General features: G+C 39.8%; 1 protein-coding gene across 4 annotated transcripts; it reads left to right on the plus strand.

The window, feature by feature from the left end:
* Positions 1-14: 14 nt before the first annotated feature.
* Positions 15-18,690, plus strand: VPS37A (VPS37A subunit of ESCRT-I). Of its 4 annotated transcripts, none has more exons than XR_008576839.1 (13): positions 47-297; positions 4,210-4,284; positions 5,089-5,203; positions 6,163-6,263; positions 7,193-7,409; positions 8,456-8,526; positions 11,174-11,301; positions 11,389-11,447; positions 11,539-11,607; positions 13,547-13,690; positions 13,970-14,006; positions 14,421-14,501; positions 14,721-18,690. XR_008576839.1 is itself a non-coding variant. In XM_054823785.1 (13 exons), the coding sequence occupies exons 4-12, from the start codon at positions 5,159-5,161 to the stop codon at positions 14,499-14,501; spliced, it is 915 nt and encodes a 304-aa protein (XP_054679760.1). In that variant the 5' UTR covers positions 180-297; positions 1,731-1,767; positions 4,210-4,284; positions 5,089-5,158; the 3' UTR covers positions 14,721-18,690. The 4 variants fall into 4 exon arrangements, 3 of the variants coding, with proteins under 3 accessions (XP_054679759.1, XP_054679760.1, XP_054679761.1); XM_054823785.1 differs by lacking the exon at positions 13,970-14,006 and adding an exon at positions 1,731-1,767 and having other exon boundaries at positions 180-297; XM_054823784.1 differs by lacking the exon at positions 13,970-14,006 and having other exon boundaries at positions 15-297.
* Positions 18,691-19,780: the final 1,090 nt, after the last annotated feature.

A 19,780-nucleotide genomic window follows, 5' to 3' on the forward strand; every position in this document is an offset into this window, starting at 1 on the left:
GTCGGGTCACGGCCGCGCGGCAGTGACGTAACCTGCGTGCCGCCGCGAGGGCGGGGCGCCGCCGGTCGGCTCCCGGGTGGCGGTGCCGCCGCGCGCATGCGTGAGGGAGCGAGGCCGGGCTGCGGTGCCGCCGGTGCCCCCGCGCCCGCCGGGGGCTGCCGCGGGGAGGATGAGCTGGCTGTTCCCCCTCGCCAAGGGCGGCGGCTCCTCCTCGCCCGCCGCGCCGCTGCCCGCCCTCACCAGCCTCCAGCAGCAGAAGCAGCGGCAGATCGAGTCCCTGCGCGGCGCCCACGCCTCGTGAGTGGCCGCGGCCGGCCTGAGGGGAGGCGGGGCGGGCCGGGCCGGGCCGGCGGGCGGGGGGGGGGCCGCCGCCGGCGGCCTGTGTCGCCGGACCCGGGCCCGGCGCCTCTCGGACCCCCACGGGAGCGCGCCGCGGGAGGGTGCGTCCCCACACGCACACCCAGTGGCGTGATTTCGCCCCGTCCTCTCCCGGTGAGGCCCGGCTGGGTCCCGCCGGCCGTCGGCCACCGGCAGGGCGGGTAAACAGAAAACCGAGCCGCCGGCGCTGTAGCCCGGGCCGGCCAAACCCCGCGGTGTTTTGGGGACGAAGAGTCCCGCCGGACGGGAGCGGGGTCCCGGCGCGGCCGCGGGAGCGGGGCGCGGGTGCGCGGCCGGAGCACAGCGGGAAGCGGCCCCGGGGTGGGGAGAAACCCGGTGCGGGCGGCGGAGGTTGCACTTGGAAACCGAAAGCAAGATTTGCTGCCGGGGCGGCGGCGGGGTGCCGTCCCCGCTGGCCGGGGGTTTGTCGGGGCGGCTCGGCCGGGTAGTCGGGTACAGATCGTCGTGCCCAGTGACACCGGCCGCTTGGCCCGGAAAATCACCTAAATGATTTAATGGGGTTTAAAGTCTGCAAAGAGGTGCGGATTGCGTGTGTCAGAATAAAGCCCTCTTTCTGGAAACTGGTTGTAGGAGCGTAGTTCTTTAAAAGTTAAGAACAAAACATACAGCGTAAAGGAGCTATGCGTCGCAATGGTCCATCAGCAGTGGCATAGCAGCCCTGCTGGCTCCATAAACTATTTTTCTGATGTACAGTGCTAACTTGCTAATAACTGACTGTCCCTTAGTGACTTGCTTTATTTACACGCTCACTACAGGCAGGTGTGTTTTTCCTGTTCAACAGCCACACTTTTTACAGCAGAACACCTTCCTTTATCCTGAGATACTTCAGCTTGTCAGCATGCCGATCAGTTTTGCCTAAATTTTAGTCTTTTAAAAGTGTTCATCTTCTAAAAGGAGACCCCCACTACATATATTTCAAGTTATATTTTCAGTGAACATATAAGCATTCATTGTGCTTCCTAAGATGTTTGTTGAAGTGGAATGATAGATGTCTTCAAAATGATCCAGAAAAAGAAAGGAGAATGTTTTCTGTTATGTCAGACTGAGACTAGGAGTGGAAGAGATACTTATTGTATTTTCAAGTTGAATAATTGCAGATAGCTCACTATCCTAATATTTTGAATTATCACACTGGAAACATAAGTATGACAGTATTGCTAAGTATTGCTGCTTGCTTAAATCTATTCAGAGCCAATTTTGCAAATATTTTTGAAAGAAGCCCACTTTTCTGAGGAGCTGTCTCTGTGGTACACAGCAGCTTTCCTAACTAGGAGTTTTTGTTGGACTGTCTCTACTTAGCCTTTTATTTCTACCCTTTTTTTCTCTTACAGGGAGATGAGCTCAGCCCAAGTTAAGTCCTCAAAAAAGGTGATCAGTTTTTGTCAAAGTCGGCTTGCTGAACTGGTTTACAACCTGTTTGTGCAGGCACCAGTTCAAGCATAGGCAGAGAGGGAATGGACCCTGCAACCAGGAATGGAGATGAGGGGTAGGGAGATGGTAGCTGCTCCAGTGTAACTTTACAGCCACGTAAACTAGCCTACCTGATCTCTCTTTACGAGAGGTGTAAAAAAACCAAAAATTAGGCAAGTGAAGGAGTAAATTCTGGCAAAGTATACAGTATTCATAAGAGATACTTATTACTGAAGAAATCTGAGTGCCTCAAATGCCTCAAATTCTGTGCTTTTATAAAGGTATGTCTACTTGTGCAAGTTTCCAAAAGCGGAAGGGTTTCTTTTTGGGTGGGACTGATGTGCTTGCTTATGAACTCTGTAGCAGCACAGATCTGTAGGATAGGAATATGCATTAAGCATTGCAACAGCATTGTTTCCTAAGCAATGATTAAATAAAAGTCATTCTAGTGTTTATTTTATCTGATAAGTATATTTAGTCATTCATTTATGTGTATCCCAGCTGCTCCTCACTGAAATGTTCAAAATAAAATTCTTGGCATGGTGTAGTTACCTAGGTTAGGTAAGTTTGGTTTGTGTTGTCTTAGGTCGTAAAAGCCCAGGTATATGTGATCTGAATTTCAGGAAAGTAGCTACTGTTACTTTTCAGGATATCTCACAGTTTAGGAGCTTGAAATCAAGTTTTTGTGTTTGAAAAACAGTGTTCTTACATTTGCTGCTCTTCTAGCCAAAATTAAGAATGTGTCATTTTTCCAGTGTACCCCTTCCCACTTCCTATAGGTTGTGCACGTGAGTGGAGCATAATTATATACCCTTCTCAAAAGGATTTTGTAGCAGGCTATTAAAATGCGTGACAGATGATTACAGGGCAGGAACGTGCACGAGACATTCCAGGGAGAATCCTTCGGTTAAGAATGAGGAGGTGATTTCGGTGTGTGATGTATCACAGTAGAGCCCTAAACTCTGATTTGAATTCTCCCGTGCTGAAAATATCTGATAGTTTCTTCAAAGATATGTTATTTCACAGGAAAAGAGCAGATACTGAGTTGTCTGTGAGAGGAATAAGGTCGGGCTGCGGAAAGCAAGGTGCTAGGTCTGTGTCTTACTCCATTTATTCCCCAAGCTCTGAAAACTAGAGTTTAAAATTCTATGTGCAGATAATGCTTTGGAGGGATACAAAACACTCCTAGCGCTGCACATAACATACATTTGCAGGTAATGTGTTTTGGGGTTTTCGAGGAAGTAATTGTGTGGAGTGTACCTGGGGATGGATGGAGGGGCATTTCTGAAGTTGAGTGCAAAGACGCTTTCTGGGAACACCTAGCTGCCATTATTCCCAATTGGAGCTGTGTTCCCTCCCTTTGTAAGGGAGCCTCAGAGAGGTGAGGGAGAAGAATATTATTAACCAGGCACAGGCAGGAAAAATACATGGAAGAGGAATCAGTCTGCTTTCTAAGTTTCTTTTGATGGAGGCATTATAAGATTAAGCTAATTTTCTGCCCTGCTTTCTCTCCCAGTCCCAGCTTAGGTATGTTCATATTGTCTGGAAATTCTGCCTCTGAGCTGAGTCTTCTACTCCTCCTCCTCCGCATTCTTTGGGATGCCATCTTTCAAAAAGGCCTTGCTGTGCATACAAGTTGTAGGGTACTTTGAGTATTGAAATTAACTTCCTATTAGTCCAGCTGATTTAAAGATTTTTCTTAGTAGCTTAGCTGTTACAGGAGAAGCAAATTTGGATTCAGTCTCACCATATTTCATGAGAGATATTTCTTCACTCTGTGCTTTCAGAGGGCGTCTGTGTCTTGAGTGTCAGTAGATTAGAGCTTTACATTCTTTCAAGTAGCTCTTCAGATAATGCTTGAAAATATCCGTGCAAGCGCAAGGAACTTGGTGCATGGAAAAAACTGCTATTAAATAGTAAATTAATCTATTAAGGAAGAAGGCCTAGTGTGATGTATGTTCTAAATAGTGGTCTGTAGGTAGTGTTGCAGAGCAGTACTTAGTTGTGAACCAAGTGTAATGCCTTGGCAGAGTAAATGTTTTATCAGGTAAAATTCAGTATATAAAAAAAAATCACTGATGTGGTGTCTTAGATTAAGCCAGTAAGTGGAGAAAAATAAGTTGAGATTGTTGTCAGATCAGTGGGTAGCACGATTTCTCCTACAGTATTTCCATCGCTTGTGATCATGTATGAAGTTTAAAAATTGAATCCGCTATTTTTTGCTTTAATCTTAATATTCTATATAGCATTCTGAAGCATATAAAACTTATTCCAGCATTTTCAATTTTATTCTTAAAAAGCTTTTCGAAACTAAACTAAATACAAAAGTTTGACTTTTTTTAGAGTTCAGGCTGTTATATTGACTATGAATTGGATGCTAACAATTTCTTCTTTACACAGCATTGCAGAAATTCAGAAAGATGTGGAATATCGACTGCCGTTCACTGTAAACAACTTGACAATTAATATTAACATGTAAGTAGAATGAGATATCTCCATGCACATCCTAAAAATTAAAATTGTTCTCAAAAAAGTAGTAATAGAACATAAATGGCTCCCATCTCATAACTAATTTCAGGAACTGTAACCTGGATTTGCATTAGTAGTTGTAGTGATATGCGTGAAACTAGTTCCATACAAGATGCAGATACTCAGCTGAAAGCAAAACTATATTTTGCTGTGCTCAGCTCCTAAAAGCAACGTGGTTTTAGTTGAAGGTAAGTAGGAGAAAACGCGTAAGGGTTTCTGATGACTTTGAATCCCCTACTACTGAAAATAACCTTAACTAGTAATTTACTAGTCTGCTGTAACTCCGAACTCTTACCCCAGTGAAGCTTCTGGATCATAACTTAAGTGATTTATTGTAATATTTCCTGTGAATTTACTTTGGGGAGATGCTCTTGCTCTGGCAAATATCGATTGTATTCTATTCACAAGTTTTTTATTACTTTAGCCTGATCACTTGCCTGATATTCTTGCAGGTTACACTGCATTGTCTTTATAGTAATAACATTTGTATTAGAAAATGTTCTTGTTATGCTACAGCTTAAATGCTCTTTTCAGCTCTGTGGAAGTCTGGTATTCTAATCTGTCTGACTTCTGATTTTGTAACTGAATAATCCTTTTGTGTGCTTCATTCACTCTCTATTTCTCCATAACTCTTCTCACAGAAAATTAAATTTATGTATTTAATAGTACTTTTTCTTTGCATAAGAAGCCTTCTTATGCAAACTTTATCATGGGATGTGGCTGTAGTAATGATTATTCTTGTATTTGCAGCTTGCTTCCACCTCAGTTTCCTCAGGAAAAACCAGTCATCAGTGTTTTCCCACCTGTGAGACATCATTTAATGGACAAGCAGGGAATATATGTGACCGGTCCATTAATAAGTAACGTATGTATAATTTATAGCTTCATATATATCTACTCTTAATAGCAATTTTAATACACGTCACACTAGATTATTGCTAATACTTCTGGTAAAAAAGACTAGTAAAGATCCTGATCCCTCTCAAAATGTATTTTGAGGGATCTGAAAACAAAAATTCAGTAGCGTTCAGTTTACTACTGTTTATTCTTTTGCTACTACCGTTACTGAGTTGAGTATTCCATATATCTAAAACTATTTTAAGTTATGATGACTTAGTTCCTATCACTTTTCTTGTTAGTACCAATAGCACAGTTCTTGTTTCTCTACAATGTATTCCAAACAAAGGAGAAGGATGCTTTAAGACTGTTTTGTAACGTAGTTCTTTCTACCCTAATCCTATTAGAAAGATGTCAAGGTTTTAGCTCTCGTATTTGGATTTTAATATGCTGCTTTTTTTTTTTTCCCTCTTTGGGGTTTCTTTTTTTCCCTTTTTGGGGTTTCTTTTTTTTCCTCTTTGGGGTTTCTTTTTTTTCCTCTTTGTTTTTTGTTTTTTTTTTTTCTCTGCCAACAAGGATGTGTAGCTTTTTGGGGTAGGGTTGGGGGGAGGTTTTTTGGAATGCCATTAATGCTTTTTGTCTCAAATCTTGATTTTTATTTTTTTTTCCCCTTTCTTTGTTTTCCCAAATGTAACTTTGTAACTAAGATGGGGTTTTTTTGGTTGTTAATCAGAAATGTTGTACTTGGTTGATTCTCCATTGATAATGGAATATACAAAAGACTTTTAGTTTCTGTTCAGTTCTGGGTGGCTTTATCACTTTATTTGGAGCTTATGTAGACACAGTTTACATTAGCTCATATGACTCTGAAATAGCTTCCAGCACTGCCATGTGGGTATAATAAATGGTCAAGTTCACCACATTTTGGAACTATTGGATTCCAGGCATAATTTTTCTTCTGCATTGTGTGTTTTTTGTTTTTACCAGTTTACAATGCACTCAGATCTTGGAAAAATTGTTCAAAGTTTACTAGATGAGTTTTGGAAGAATCCTCCAGTTCTGGCCTCTAGCTCAACATCATTTCCATAGTAAGTATCTATAAACATGATGAATGGAACTATGTGTATTAACTTACATTTTTAAAAAAGAGATTAAAACAAGTATTAGGAGGGCAGGAACAGGAATAATGTAGTGGATGTACTGGGAGACATAGATTCCCTACCCTTGCACAATTTCAGGTGCATCCTTGATGGCATGATTGTTTTGAGAAGAAACGCTAGATTTCATTGGAGTTACTCCGTCAACATGCTGTGCTTCTGTTTTCTTGAAAAAGAATAAATGTTTACATTATCAGATGAAATCTTGAATTTGCTGTAGAACATGATCTGAGCAGTTGTGTTTCTTCGTATTCTGTTCTTAATCTCCCAGGCTTAGAGGCAGCTTCTGTTGCACAACTGCAACAGAAATTGTGCAATTTAAATAAATGTATTAAAAATGCAAAAGTGGTCGGAGACATTACAGCTTTATCAGTACAACTGTGGTTCTCGTGGCTGACAATGTTACTGGATTTAGATGCAGCTGCAGTTGAGAATTTAAAAAAAAAATCATTCATGTTAGAAGTAACTATGTGAGCGTTGCCCAAGCTGTTAAATGCTATACCGTAAATAAGAACTAATATATGACACAGATGCATTTCTCAGGACTTTTAGATGGAAACAGTTTAAATTTATGCTCTCATAATTTTTTGGGTAGTTTTCTTATAATGAAGAGTACGACTGTGTATTTGGCTGCTCTACAAGAATATAGTTTAATGGAGTTTTATATTATGTTGCAGTATAAGGCATAAAGTAGACTTGTTACATTGGAAGTAACTGAAAACAGAAAATGCAAAGTTTATGGTCATTTAAAGATTCAATCTTAGGTCTTGTATGTGGTCCAATAAATTATAATTCAAATGATAAGAAATCTGCTGTAAGCAGATGGTTGCTCATGGTTGTGTTTTTTTGTTTGCTTTTAGCCTTTTCAACAAACCAGCTGGAATGCCTCCTTATGCTCCTCAGGGGTTTCCATTTCTTCCTCCATACCCACCTCAAGAAACAAATAGAACAATGGCAGCCGTGCCCGTTGCTGAATCAGTTCCTTCAAGCTACACTACAGACAAGCCTGCTGCTCCCTCTTACGGCTTGATTGCTGATCTGCCATTACCTGTTCCAACAGCAGAAGCAGTGCTTCAGGTCTGTGCGCTGAGTTTTGCTACTTGAGCTATCAGACACTGGGTACAGGTTCCCTCAAGGGCACACGGCACTGCCACAAAACTCAAGGGAACGGTCTGAGTGACTGCACTTCGTTGTTTTGCTGGTGCTAAGAAAATGAAACTGTCATTCTGGCTTTGATGAAAAGTTTTTTAGAACAAACTTGAAGACCAACAAGTTTGTCTTTCTGAGTTTCAGTGAAACTAGTATTACGCTAAATATCTGTGAATATACTTTTGGGTTTTTTGGAGCTGCAGTCCGCCATAGTGCAGCCGGGACTGTTTGTCCAGCCATAGAAAATGAGATCCTTTTCTCTATATGGGATTTCCTGCCCAGAACCTGTCAGGTGAGAACAATGTCCAGTTTCAAGCCTTGATGTGTAGAGTATTTATTTCTTGTTTTCATGGTTAAAATAGCTTCTCTTCACAGATCTTGTATGTGTGTACTTACAAACTCCCTCTCACTGATGCACTCTGGAAGGATTTTTGTGAATGTCCTCCAAAAACTTTTAGATATAAATGTTCAGCCTTTCATCAAATCTTGTCTTTAGGAAAAAAAGCTTTCTTAGTCTTGGAAGACACTTTTCTGGCTTTGTAGAATTTAAAATTTCTACATTCTATGAAGACAGACTTTTTTCCTTGTCTAAAAACTTTTTTTCCCAAGGGATTATAGTTTTAAAAACCATGTGAAAGAGATCAAAATGTCAATCTCTTTCTCTGTTTTCACTTCCCTGAGTTATAATTCTGTGTGTTTCCTGGGTCATCCAACGGTTGTCAAATGGAGGACATAGCATGACAGAATTATTTTCCTCCAAAATTGACTCATCTTATATGACATGCCCCAAGTATTTTGTTGCCATGGTTGAGTTGAGGTGTTTTCTATTCAGACACTAGTGCTACTGCTTCTTACTGTTTTTCCTACTTTTCTTGTTGCTGGCAAATATTCATCTCCAGTTTTGGATTAATCAGGTTAAATATCAAGAAATTGTTCTTCAAAAATCTGCTAAGCATTTCTGAACTTCCATTTAGGTTGGCCAGAATGGACTGACTTACAAGATGCCTGATGTTCCTGATACATTTCCAGAACTCGCAGAGCTAAGGTAAATTTTCCCATAGTCATTAAAAGGCAATCACTGCTGGTCTGTATCTGATTTTTGTCAGAAGTCAGTATGCATCACTGAAGAGTTTTTGTAGAAATTATAAATAGAACTACCACTTACCAAAATTGTAGAGTCAGAAAGTAAGCCAGCCTTGTATTCAAATATGCTGTTTGTTTAGGGTTTTCTCAGCAGGAACAGTACTTTAGGATTCAACACCAGGAAAAAAAAAAGCATTTACTTTCACTTTTCCTAACTATCAGTGTTCTGCTTCTTCTGAGGTCTTGCCAGGGACGTAATTTCTACTAATACAATAAGTGTAACTTGTGAAGGAAGAAAGGGGACAGGGAAATGGACTTGTGACTCATTTACAAACTACATTCTCTTAAATTCAAAAGGACTGCAGCACAGGGTAAACAATGGACTACTTTGTGAGCAGCTCAGCATGTACAGAGGGATTGGGTTAGATAAATCCAGGTGTTAAATGTGCCAGCTGTCCCAGTGCAAATCACTTCCACATCTAAACACTTCATACACAAATTACACAAATATTTTCATCAAAATCATATCTTGTCACAATTAAAAAAAAATTGTATCGGTTATTGTTCCCAGCAATTTGCTCAGAGCTAATGAGGCAGCCTCCTAGATCAGAGGAGTGCCATGAAGATGATCAGAGGGCTGAAACACCTCTCCTTTGAAGGCAGGCTGAGAGAGTTGGGGTTGTTCAGCCAGGAGAACAGAGCCTCCTCCTCTCCGGGGATACCTTATAGCAGCCTTCCAGTACCTGAAGGGGGCCTACAGGAAGGCTGGACAGGGACTGTTTACAGGGGCATGTAGTGATAGGACAAGGGGTAATGGCTTTAGGCTGAAAGAGGGTAGATTTAGATTAGATTAGGTTTAGATTAGATTAGAAAAAACACTTTGCTGTGAGGGTGGTGAGGCACTGGAACAGGTTGCCCAGAGAGGCTGTGGATGCCCCCTCCCTGGAAGTGTTTAAGACCAGGTTGGATGAGGCTTTGGGCAACCTGGTCTAGTGGAGGGTGTCCCTGCCCACGGCAGGGGGGTTGGAACTAGATGGTCTTTGAGGTCCCTTCCAGCCCAAACCATTCTGTGATTCTATGAGTTATCTGGGATTGAATAGATTACAAATTAGCTATTAATTCTGAAAGGGTCTTAGGAGATTGGTTTCTTTCTGATCTCACATCTTTATGGTGGTGTCACAGTTTAGTGATTGAAAAGTCTGTCCTTTCAAAAAGGAAAAGACCTCTGGCAAGAAGGACTTCTGGGTTGGGTTTTTTGTTTTGTTTCCCTTGACACCTTCCTAAGAGCCTGTTTAATTTGGCTAAATCAGCTGTAAGTTCTAGCAGCATCCTTATTACGTAGCAGAAGGTTAAGGGTTTGAGGGGAAGTGTCATTTGTTTGTTTAAACAAAACCTTCTAGTCAAGTTTGGTCCTTCCAAGATGCCAGATTAAAATTCCATGATTCTTCTGGTGGTAGTTGAGTTAAATCACAAATAGTATTGCAGCTGTTCTGAGTAGCTTTATTGTGTGTAGGTGGCAAGGTTTTGGTAGCATGACTGGCCTTTTTGAGAAGGGGCCAGGGACTGCCCTGTGGCAGGCACAGCCAGCTGGGCAGCAGACCGACTGCAGGACAGCTGAGTCGATCAGTGAAGTAGATGGTACCTCTATGAAAACACATTTTAATGCAAACGCATTTGCTGCAGAGGCAGTGAGTATTGAGGGGAGGGGTGGAAAAGTGCGAGAGTCCTGTGAACACCAAGGTCAGAGAAGAAGAGGGAAGAGGTGCTCCAAGTGCCAGAGCAGATATTCATCTGCAGCCCATGGAAGTTTTGGAAAAGACCACAGTAGAACAAGTATTTCCCTGTAGCCCATGGAGAGGACTGTGTTGGAGCAGCTATCCACACTGCAGTCCATGGAGGGCCCCACACTGGAGTAGGCTCTGCTGCCAGGAACTGCAGCCTGTGGAGAGGGACCCATGGTGTAGCAGGGAGGAAGCGTGACGAGGAAGGAGCAGCAGAGACGAACTGTTACGGACTGACTGCGACACCTACAATTCCCTCCCCCTCCTGCTGCTTGGGGCAGGGGGAGGTAGATGAGTTGGGAATGAAGGAGTGAAGTTGAACCTGGGGAAAAAGTAGATGAGGTGTTCTAGTCTTTTTCTTTCTTTCTTACCTTCCAACTTTTACTATAATTGGCAATAAATCAAATTAATTTTTCCCAAGTTGAGTGCGTTTTGCCTGTGATCATAATTGGTAAGTGATCTCCCTGTCTTTATCTTGACCCACAAGCTTTTCTCCTATATTCTGTTGAGGAGAGGGGCTGAGAGAGCAGCTGGGTGGGTGTCTGGTAGCAGGCCAAGGTCAACCCACTATAGTAGCATTAAAAAACACTTTATAGGAAGTAAGGCTTGAAATGAGATACTTTTTAACACACTGCTTTTTAAGCTCACTGCTGCAGATAGTGGAGTCCTCAGTCCAGGAGAAGGGGGAAAAATAAGTTGTTATCAAGTATCATATATCTGTAAAGTCCCAATAAATGCCTCGAATTTTTGACTTTTGGCAAAATTGAGTTACTCTACATGTAATGTTTGCTGTAGCTTTAAATCTGCTTTCTTTCTGTTTAAATATAGTATATCACAGCTGACCAATATGAACGAGCAAGAGGAAGTGTTACTGGAACAGTTTGTGACTCTACCACAACTGAAGCAAGTCATTACTGATAGAGATGAGTTAGTGAAAAGCATTGAAGAGCTGGCAAGTAAGATGTCGAAACATTAGCATCTGTGGCTGTGTTCTGTGAACTGAATCCTTTAAAAAAAGTAGTAATAGTGACTTTATTTTACAGAAAAAAACTTGTTGCTGGAGCCTAGTCTCGAGGCAAAAAGACAGACCGTGTTGGATAAAGTAAGTGAACAATAAAATCTTTCTCAGAAATATTAATTGTAATATTCTGTTTTTTTCAGCAGGAAAATGTTCTTTTTCTTCTTCCTTCCAGTATGAGCAACTCACACAGATGAAAGCAGCCTTTGAAAAAAAGATGCAAAGACAGCACGAACTTAGTGAGGTATAATCTCTATATGACATTGCCCTTTAAGAGTACTTCAATAAAACTGAAGAATTGGTTTGTATCTTCATCCATAAAGAATATTCTTCTGGTTAAACTCTAATTTTATATGAAATAGATTCTTATCAAGTATGAAATAAAATGAGATGAAGTACCAGTTTGAAAGCAAAATAGTGTTACAATTGCACTACTATATTTTTTGGTTGGGTGTTGGGTTTTTATAATGCTACAATAGAAGCAAAGTTGAGTATTTAGAGCTGTTCTTAAGTACAATCCTGGGTCAAACCAATTTTAAGAATAGAATGATTTTTAAAGAAGGCTTGTTTAACTAGTGGTACCCATTTAACATAATGAACTTGTAAAAAACTACCAGATGAAAATGCTTAAAACCATTGCTTTAGAAACTTAAATTCTGTGATTGACTGGGTATGCTTGCTTTGGGCAACACGTTATATGTGCTGTCAAACTTCACACATTCCAAAGTGCAAACAGGGTAAAGTCATTACTTCAGAAAGCAATTTGGGGAAGGAGAATAATTTCTCAGTATGTTTACCAGGACATGCATTAGAAGATGTAACTCCTGACAAAACAATTTCTGCACTGAAATCATTATTTGCAAGACTTGTCACCTGAGAATACAACAGTCCATCAAAATATCATGCATAGTACCTGAATTTCAAAATGCCCAAAAAGTAACAAAATACGAAATAACAAGCAAAAAGTTGAGACAGCAAACTGAATGATTTCATAGGTGATCTAAATTAATTAAATGTTTCCTCACTTGAAAATCAGAGTAATCTGACTCCCAATGCCTCGTTTCTGTGTGATATGAGTTGGCTTTAAAGTGGGCAGAGGTGGTTGACATGGAGAAACTTTCTATTTCTCTAAGAAACCACTTAAGAACAGGACATAGTACCGCATTGCTATATTAACTTTTCTTTTTCTAAGTAAGATTTGCTGATTCAATTTTATAATGATTAGGAGGCTGAGAGTTGGGGAGCTGCAGCTGGATTTTTGTGCTGTTTTTCCACCTATGCTCTGTCTTCATGTATTGTTCATTGTGCACTACCTCGTATCTCCTGTTATCTCTCCTTCAAAGTTCCAGACAAGTCTCTTTACTTGTACTGTGGGTGAATTGTAGTCATCTTTTATTAGAGCAAGCTCCCCTTATTTTGCACAAGATGAATTTAACAGGAAATTTCTGATTACATTGCAGTTTTACAGTACGTAAGTAAAATATTTTTCATGGGGTAGATGAAGGGTAGTACAAGCATCTAAAATAATTTTGCAGTTCTGGCTCTGTACAGACTCCTACTGAAGACGTGAATTCTGATTAACTGCCCAAACATATTAGAGGAAAAGTAATGAAATTATATGCAATAAACAGAAATAAGGTTTGAGGTTTATAAGAACAGAAGAATGAGTATACTGGTTTAGATTAGCAGCCCATCTACTTCTTGAATAGGTGCTTTTTCCTTTCCTGTCTTCCTCTCCACGGGGGTATTTAAAAACTGAACAGTAAGTGCTTTTTTATCTTCTTATACTTCTCAGGTTCACTACTGAGTTTCAAAAGTAGACCCTTTTAATTGAAGACACTTGAAATGCTAGTTCTACTTAGAAATCATGCACCCAAGAACTGGTCAGATTCCAAGTTGATGCTTTCTGCGGTGTAGCGTAAAAGTCGAAAAGCTTTATGCACTTGTGAGAATGATTGTGAATCAAGATCTAAACTAACAATTCTCACATTGAATCCTTTCTAGTTTAACAAGCTATGCTGCTTCTTGAAGATGAAGCTTCATCTGGTCACTTAGGCTTTTATGTGATAATAATGCTCTATTCACATATTCCGTATTTATATAGTCATTTATCTGTCTATTTTCTTGGAAATGTAGGTTTCGATGCACAGTTTAATATTACATAGGAGTTTCTATTTTTTTAGAGTTGCAGTCCAAGTGCTCTGCAAGCCAGACTTAAAGTAGCTGCTCATGAAGCTGAAGAGGAATCTGACACTATTGCAGAAGACTTCCTGGAAGGCAAAACAGAAATAGATGACTTTCTTAGTAGTTTCATGGAAAAGAGAACAGTATGTAATACCCAAATCATTCTAATCTGAGAGATATAGAACACATAGTGAATAAATTTAAGACTTAGAGTTGAGCAGTCCTGTGATACAGAACAGTGCTTTAGTAAGCTCCAACAGAAGAAAACTATATCCCTAAGTGCCTTCAGTCTGTTTAGAGTATAATCTGCATTCTGATGGCACATATTTTTAAGGTGGGAGTACAAAGATCGCCTTGCATTAGACCCTAGTCGTGTGTTGTTGCAGATATTTTTGTGCCACTTTCTTCTATATCCTCTACAGATATAGAGAAGATGGCCACATGGACAATTTTAAATTTGTAAGTTGACATAGAATGATGTTATATTAAACAACCTTAATGTTTAATTTATCAATTAAACTAATTATTCTGTTGATGGCTATCACCGAATAAGTAACTGAGGTTCCAAACCCACCATTCTTGCTCATGCTGTGACAAGAGCCACTTAGCAGATAGTGTACCTTTCTTTAAAGATGCCTAATAAATGCATTTCATAACACAGGAAACAATTCTCTTCTCTTGTAAGCAATTGTGGATGGAATAATGTTATGAGTATAGACAGTTGTTCAGCCTGAAGCTTGGAAGGGAGGTGGTTCACAGGGTTTTCCTTTTGTAAAGAGCCCATGAAGTAGCTAAATCATTAAAGAGAAACTGTAGCACGCATTATAAAAAAATTCTGTTCAGAATTCACTCTTCCTATGTCTTGTGTTGTAGCTCTGCCACTGTAGACGAGCCAAAGAGGAAAAACTTCAACAGGCAATAGCAATGCACAGCCAATTTCATGCTCCGCTATAGGTAAACTGCTGTTTTAATATTTATGGAGAACTTTTTACTGTTTCCCTCATTGTCACACACTTACAAATTGCTAATTGCAAATGGATTTCTTGCAATGCTTAGTGTTCTAATAATGCTTTCTATGGAAATCAAGTATGTACTGCATCTGTTGTTAGTTGTATTTAAAACATGACTTCTGGAGGAGTTAAAATATCTAATTATGGAAATTTGTCTTTACAGAATTCCTGCGAACTACACCTGCCAAGAGATTGAGTGAAAACCCCAATAAAGCACACTTTTTAATAACTATTATTTGCAAATAAGCATTTCATCTTATATGGTTGTATTTATAGAAGAGATTGTATACAGAGTTGGGATGGTTTTTGTACAAATTAGAATGTCTCTTTATATTCTCATTGTATTCAAGAATCCTTCTATTGCAATCTTTGCACTAATTTCTTGTATTTATTGTTGATAGTTCTTATGATATTTAAGTTCCTGCTGCTATACTCCATTCTTCAGAGATTAAATATCTAAACATGTAATTTTGACTAGCTTTTTACATTTTTATAAAAACATAATTCGTATCTTTTGTATTTTGAACTTTAAAAATAGATTCGGCTTGATCTGTGGAAGAGTTTGAGATAAGTGGTGATAGGACATTGGAAACTGAAGAAGTTCATAATTTGAGACTGTCACTGGATTCACAAGCTGTCTTTTCTTGAAGCCAAAATGTTTAAGAACATTTTTTTACTTTTAAGTAATAATACAAAACTAAGCATAGCCTGTATTGTGTTTTGGGTAAGTAGATTTGGGTTAAGCAAAGGATGTGTTGGAACAAATTATACTGGAATCAAAATAGAGTAAATGATCTCTGCATAGATTTGGTGTATTGCTCAGTAGCACTGATACACTCAATTTCAGGAGTGGCTTGGTATCTACCACTGTAATTAAACACAATTTTCATCTAACAATTTTATTTTCATATTTGTTCTTACTTAAAGGAAAAATAATCAGGTCACCTCCCAGTTTCTGTTTTATGCAATATGAGTATGTTCATCATCTGAGGAACTCAAAAGCACTTTACAAAAACTAGTTTTGAAGCTCTTTGTGAAGTAGCAGTTATTTTTTCCTAATTTTAAGGAACAAAGAAACTAACTTGGCTGGAGTTGCATAGTGTGTTATGTTAAGGCCAGTGATAGTATTTGGAAGTGAGACTTAATTCTGCCCTTCAATCACTGAGTCTTGCCTCTGGTGAGCTGACTTTTTTTAGGATGGGGGTATATCTGGTGAGAATGGATAGGGCCAAGTGCAGTATTCTGTAGGAGAAAAATACAACCCCTAAATACGTGTATATATGTTCTCTCTTGCAATAAGATTCAGTATTTTTCTTAACCTTGTCAGTCCGTTAGGTTTTCATGGAGACAGTTAGGTTGCAGAAGAACAGAAGGAATTGTACAGTTCTGAGAGTTAAGTAAGATAAAGCACTGATTAAGTAATGTGTTAGGAATTGTGCTTCTTTCTTGTCAGGAAGCAGTCTGGAGATAAACCTCTTAACCGAGACACTGTCTCTGTGTTACCTAGATAGGGTCACAGAACATCACAGATTCAAGTCTCAAAATAAAGCATGTCAGTCCAAGCGAGTACTTATTTGTATCACTAATCTTCAGTCAGTCCTAAAGTCGATGCTCTTCTAGCAAAATGTAGTAAAGTATTTCTTCTGAATTGGAGAAGTGAGTAAATTTGAAGTTAGGAAAATCACGTAAGAAGTCTGTTTCACAGGCTAGTGAATCTTCAAATGGGGTTTTAGTCTCAGCCCTGTCATATTTTACAGTACTGTGGTTGTCTGTCTTACCCTGAAAGGGAGTAGCTTCAACTATTCACTGTTATTTGATGGGGTTTTTCCTTGTAAAGCTGGCCCAAATTCTGACACTAGATGTCCCAAGAAAATAGAGCTATGGTCCAAATCAAAGAAGATACTTAGGTGCCTGAAAAAATAAACAGGTTGTGCATGCCATGGTTAAGCAATAATTTTCTTCAAAAAAACCATTTCTACTGACGGTGCATAATACTGCTTGTATATTGACATAGCACTTCTGCTAATGTGCTAACTAAAGCCCTAATGAAAAAGGAGATCGTGTAGGTTTCCAAGTGATTCTGGACTTGGGCCTCCCAAGTAGTGTGATTTCTGCAGCTCTGGAGAAGAGTTAGATTTATGTCATCAGTGTTAACCTTCTTGGCAAACTCCAAGATAACATTTCTGTGCTCAGCGTACAAGTTGTTTTGGATCTTTTTCTGAGTATCTAGCTAACAGTCTTAAAGACCAGACACAATTCTGTACAGGGCTGGATTTTTGTTGCTGTTTCTTGTAAGCAGAGAAAGGAACAGGTGACCAAACATGTGCTCTTCCTGAGTTGGGTTAGTATCTTCTTTATACATTTTATAATGGCATAGAATGACACACTTGTGTTCTCATCTGCCTCCTCCTGTTGAATGTTATGTCATGTATTATGGTGCTTTACTGTGACTGAACTCTCTGGCCAGGTCACCTTCAGGGGACTTGCTTCCCAAACTAGTATGAGTTCTCGGCACTTCAGCTTTTCCTCTTATTTTTGTCAGCAAATTTACAAATTCAGCACTTCTCCATGGAGTCCTGATGGCAGTGGAGGAGAGTCCAGAAGAAAATGTCACTGTTCGATGCAAGTTTGTAGTACAGTGTTTCTTATTCAGCGATATGAAAGTTTAAGGTCTTATCTTTTCTCCCTTTCTGTTCTCTCTCTCATATCATAGTTCCTATTCTTAGGATTTTTCCCCTGTTTCTTCCTAGCCCCTTCTGCAGTCACAAACCCATCCTCTAGAAAAGCACAGAAGTCTCTGTATTCAACAGTGATGTAGTGGCTTAGCTACAGGTATCCTGTCACAAGCAGGAATGGCCAGCCTGTTTCTGGCCTTTAAAGGACAAGCCGACCTGCTGCTGGTTTTTTTTTTGTTTGTCTTGGTTGGTTTTTTTTTTTTTTGGGGGGGGGTCTTCTTCTTTTCTTTTAGTCCTACACTGGTGGTGCCAATGGGAACATTTTTCCTTACAGTTAATCTTCATACTTTCACCAGAAAACTTAGTAGAACACTGATAACACTCTGTCAGAGTTTTTTGGCTTCTAGCACGCTGGTAGTTCACTGCTAAGTGCATTCCTTACCTTACTTTGCTGCAATGTGGCATGTAGGTGTAAATACAGCTTTAAACAATTCTTTATGAAGTTTAAGAAAATGGCAGCTGCTGTTAGATGCATATTCTAAAATCTTTTGAGATGTGTCAAGTGAACTCTTAAGCAATCCGGAATATTAGGCTACATACAGTGACTTGTTTCTGGAGAGCCTTGCACAGCATCATGCTCGTGCTGAGGTGTTCTGCCAAGTGGAAAAGTGAAATAAATGAGCAAGAAATACAAGAGTAAGGAGGTGGCTTGTCTCTGGTGTTGCAGTAGTTTGGGGTGGGGGTGAGGGTGAGAGTATATTCTATATTGTAACTGCTAATTGAATCTGAGGATTGCCTAATTTTAATATCTGATCTTACTGCTAAATTTTTTCTGTAGCTGAGTTTAGGCCTCTTGTTCCTCCCTAAGTGACTACTGAAACCCAGAACTGAATTCTCCATATAGCAATTGTCTGCTATTGCAGACCAGAGAAATTTTAAGATATATGTCTGAAATCAAGTAGGTTTCATTTTAGGGTCATCTTGTATACAACTGGTGTTAATGGTATATCCTGCTGGGGCTTACAGAAGAGTTTTCCTAGATTTCACGGTGTATTTGACATGCTAGCCTTTCTGAAAGACGGGGATTATTGTGTATGTACAGCTATGCTAGCCACCACTACAAGCAAGAGACTATAATATTATAAAGTTAGTTGTAAGCAGTATCTAATGATCTGCTATAGTTCTGTTTGCTCTATACGTACTCCTGAACTTTGCCACTTTGGACCTTGACCAAATGTGGAAGTTAGCAATCTTTTAGTCTTGTTTCTGTCCAAGTTCTTACTACTCCCTTCAAAGACTAGGATAAATTTTTCTAAAAGAGAGGTTTAAGAGACCTTCAGGTAAAACTCTGGCAACAAAGTTAAAAGTCAGTTATTGCAGACTTACTGTGTACGTTATTCTGAACAGTAAACACTGTAATGTGTTAAACTACAAATAAAGGCTTTGGAATTTTTAATATACCTTGTAATTGTCTAATGTAATTGGGCATTGCAGGACTTTTTGGGTGGATACAGAATTGTGTTGGAAGCAGATGCAGAGAGCTACTCGAGGACAAACGTTAAATCTTTGTGTGTAGTTACTTGAGCTTTTCCTGTTGAACCCTTTCAACAGCAGTAATTCTTAGAGCCACCTTCACTAAAATGGGCTTTGAAAACCCATATCCCATCTCTGGCAACTGCTTTTGTAAATGCCTTGTTTGGGTTGGACACCTGTAGACATCAAATTTATATGTAGTAATAAGCTACAAAGAAAGCTTGTATATCAATAATAAGGAAATACCTTAACATAAAGAACTGTGTTCTTTAGTCTTTGGAAACAGAATGAATTAAGCTGCCAATTAACCTTGGCAACCAGCCGACTTAAAAATGGGTACTTGCCTGAATTCAGTAAGAAGGATTCTGGTGGACCTATAAGGTTTCATTAGCTTCTTTCCAGAATGATTTCTATTAAAAGACCACTAAATTTTATTTTAAGATTTAACATGATTTGATTTGCTGGCTCCAGGTGCTTTACTGGCAATTTAAATAACCTAAGTAGAGCTTGAATGCTTATTTTACCTTTCCTTCTCATTGCCCCCCTCTGGCAACGTTCCTAGCAATGTTTCAGGGTTTGCTTGGCCCTAAATCTTTGGCGGATTTGTCACTAGTCTTAGTACTGTGCTAAGTTGACCTAGTCTTAACTTCCCCCACCATGTGTTCCTCCCTTCCTAAATGACTTCTCAGTGACTTACCTGTCCTTGGAGGATTTTTCAGTCACCATGGGATTTGCCTGTCTCTGCACTACAGAGTGTAAGGGTGAGCAGCCAACCTGAAAGCTACACTCAACCTTCAGTCTACGCGCAGAAGCAGCCCTTTGCCTCCACTGTGCTCTTTGTGAGAAACTTGAGGACTCTGTGTGATGATCAGAGCAGCGCCCACATAAAAGCATCAAGTTAGCCGGTCAACAGTGACAAAATGCTTAGCTTCGTTGCAAAGGCTACCTCCGTGTTGTTGCTGGGGTTTAATTGTTATTAGTTTGCGTCATCAAACATATTTCATGCTATGTAAAC

This window comes from Grus americana, chromosome 4 (genome assembly GCF_028858705.1).
Source record: "Grus americana isolate bGruAme1 chromosome 4, bGruAme1.mat, whole genome shotgun sequence".
NCBI classification, from domain to species: domain Eukaryota; kingdom Metazoa; phylum Chordata; class Aves; order Gruiformes; family Gruidae; genus Grus; species Grus americana.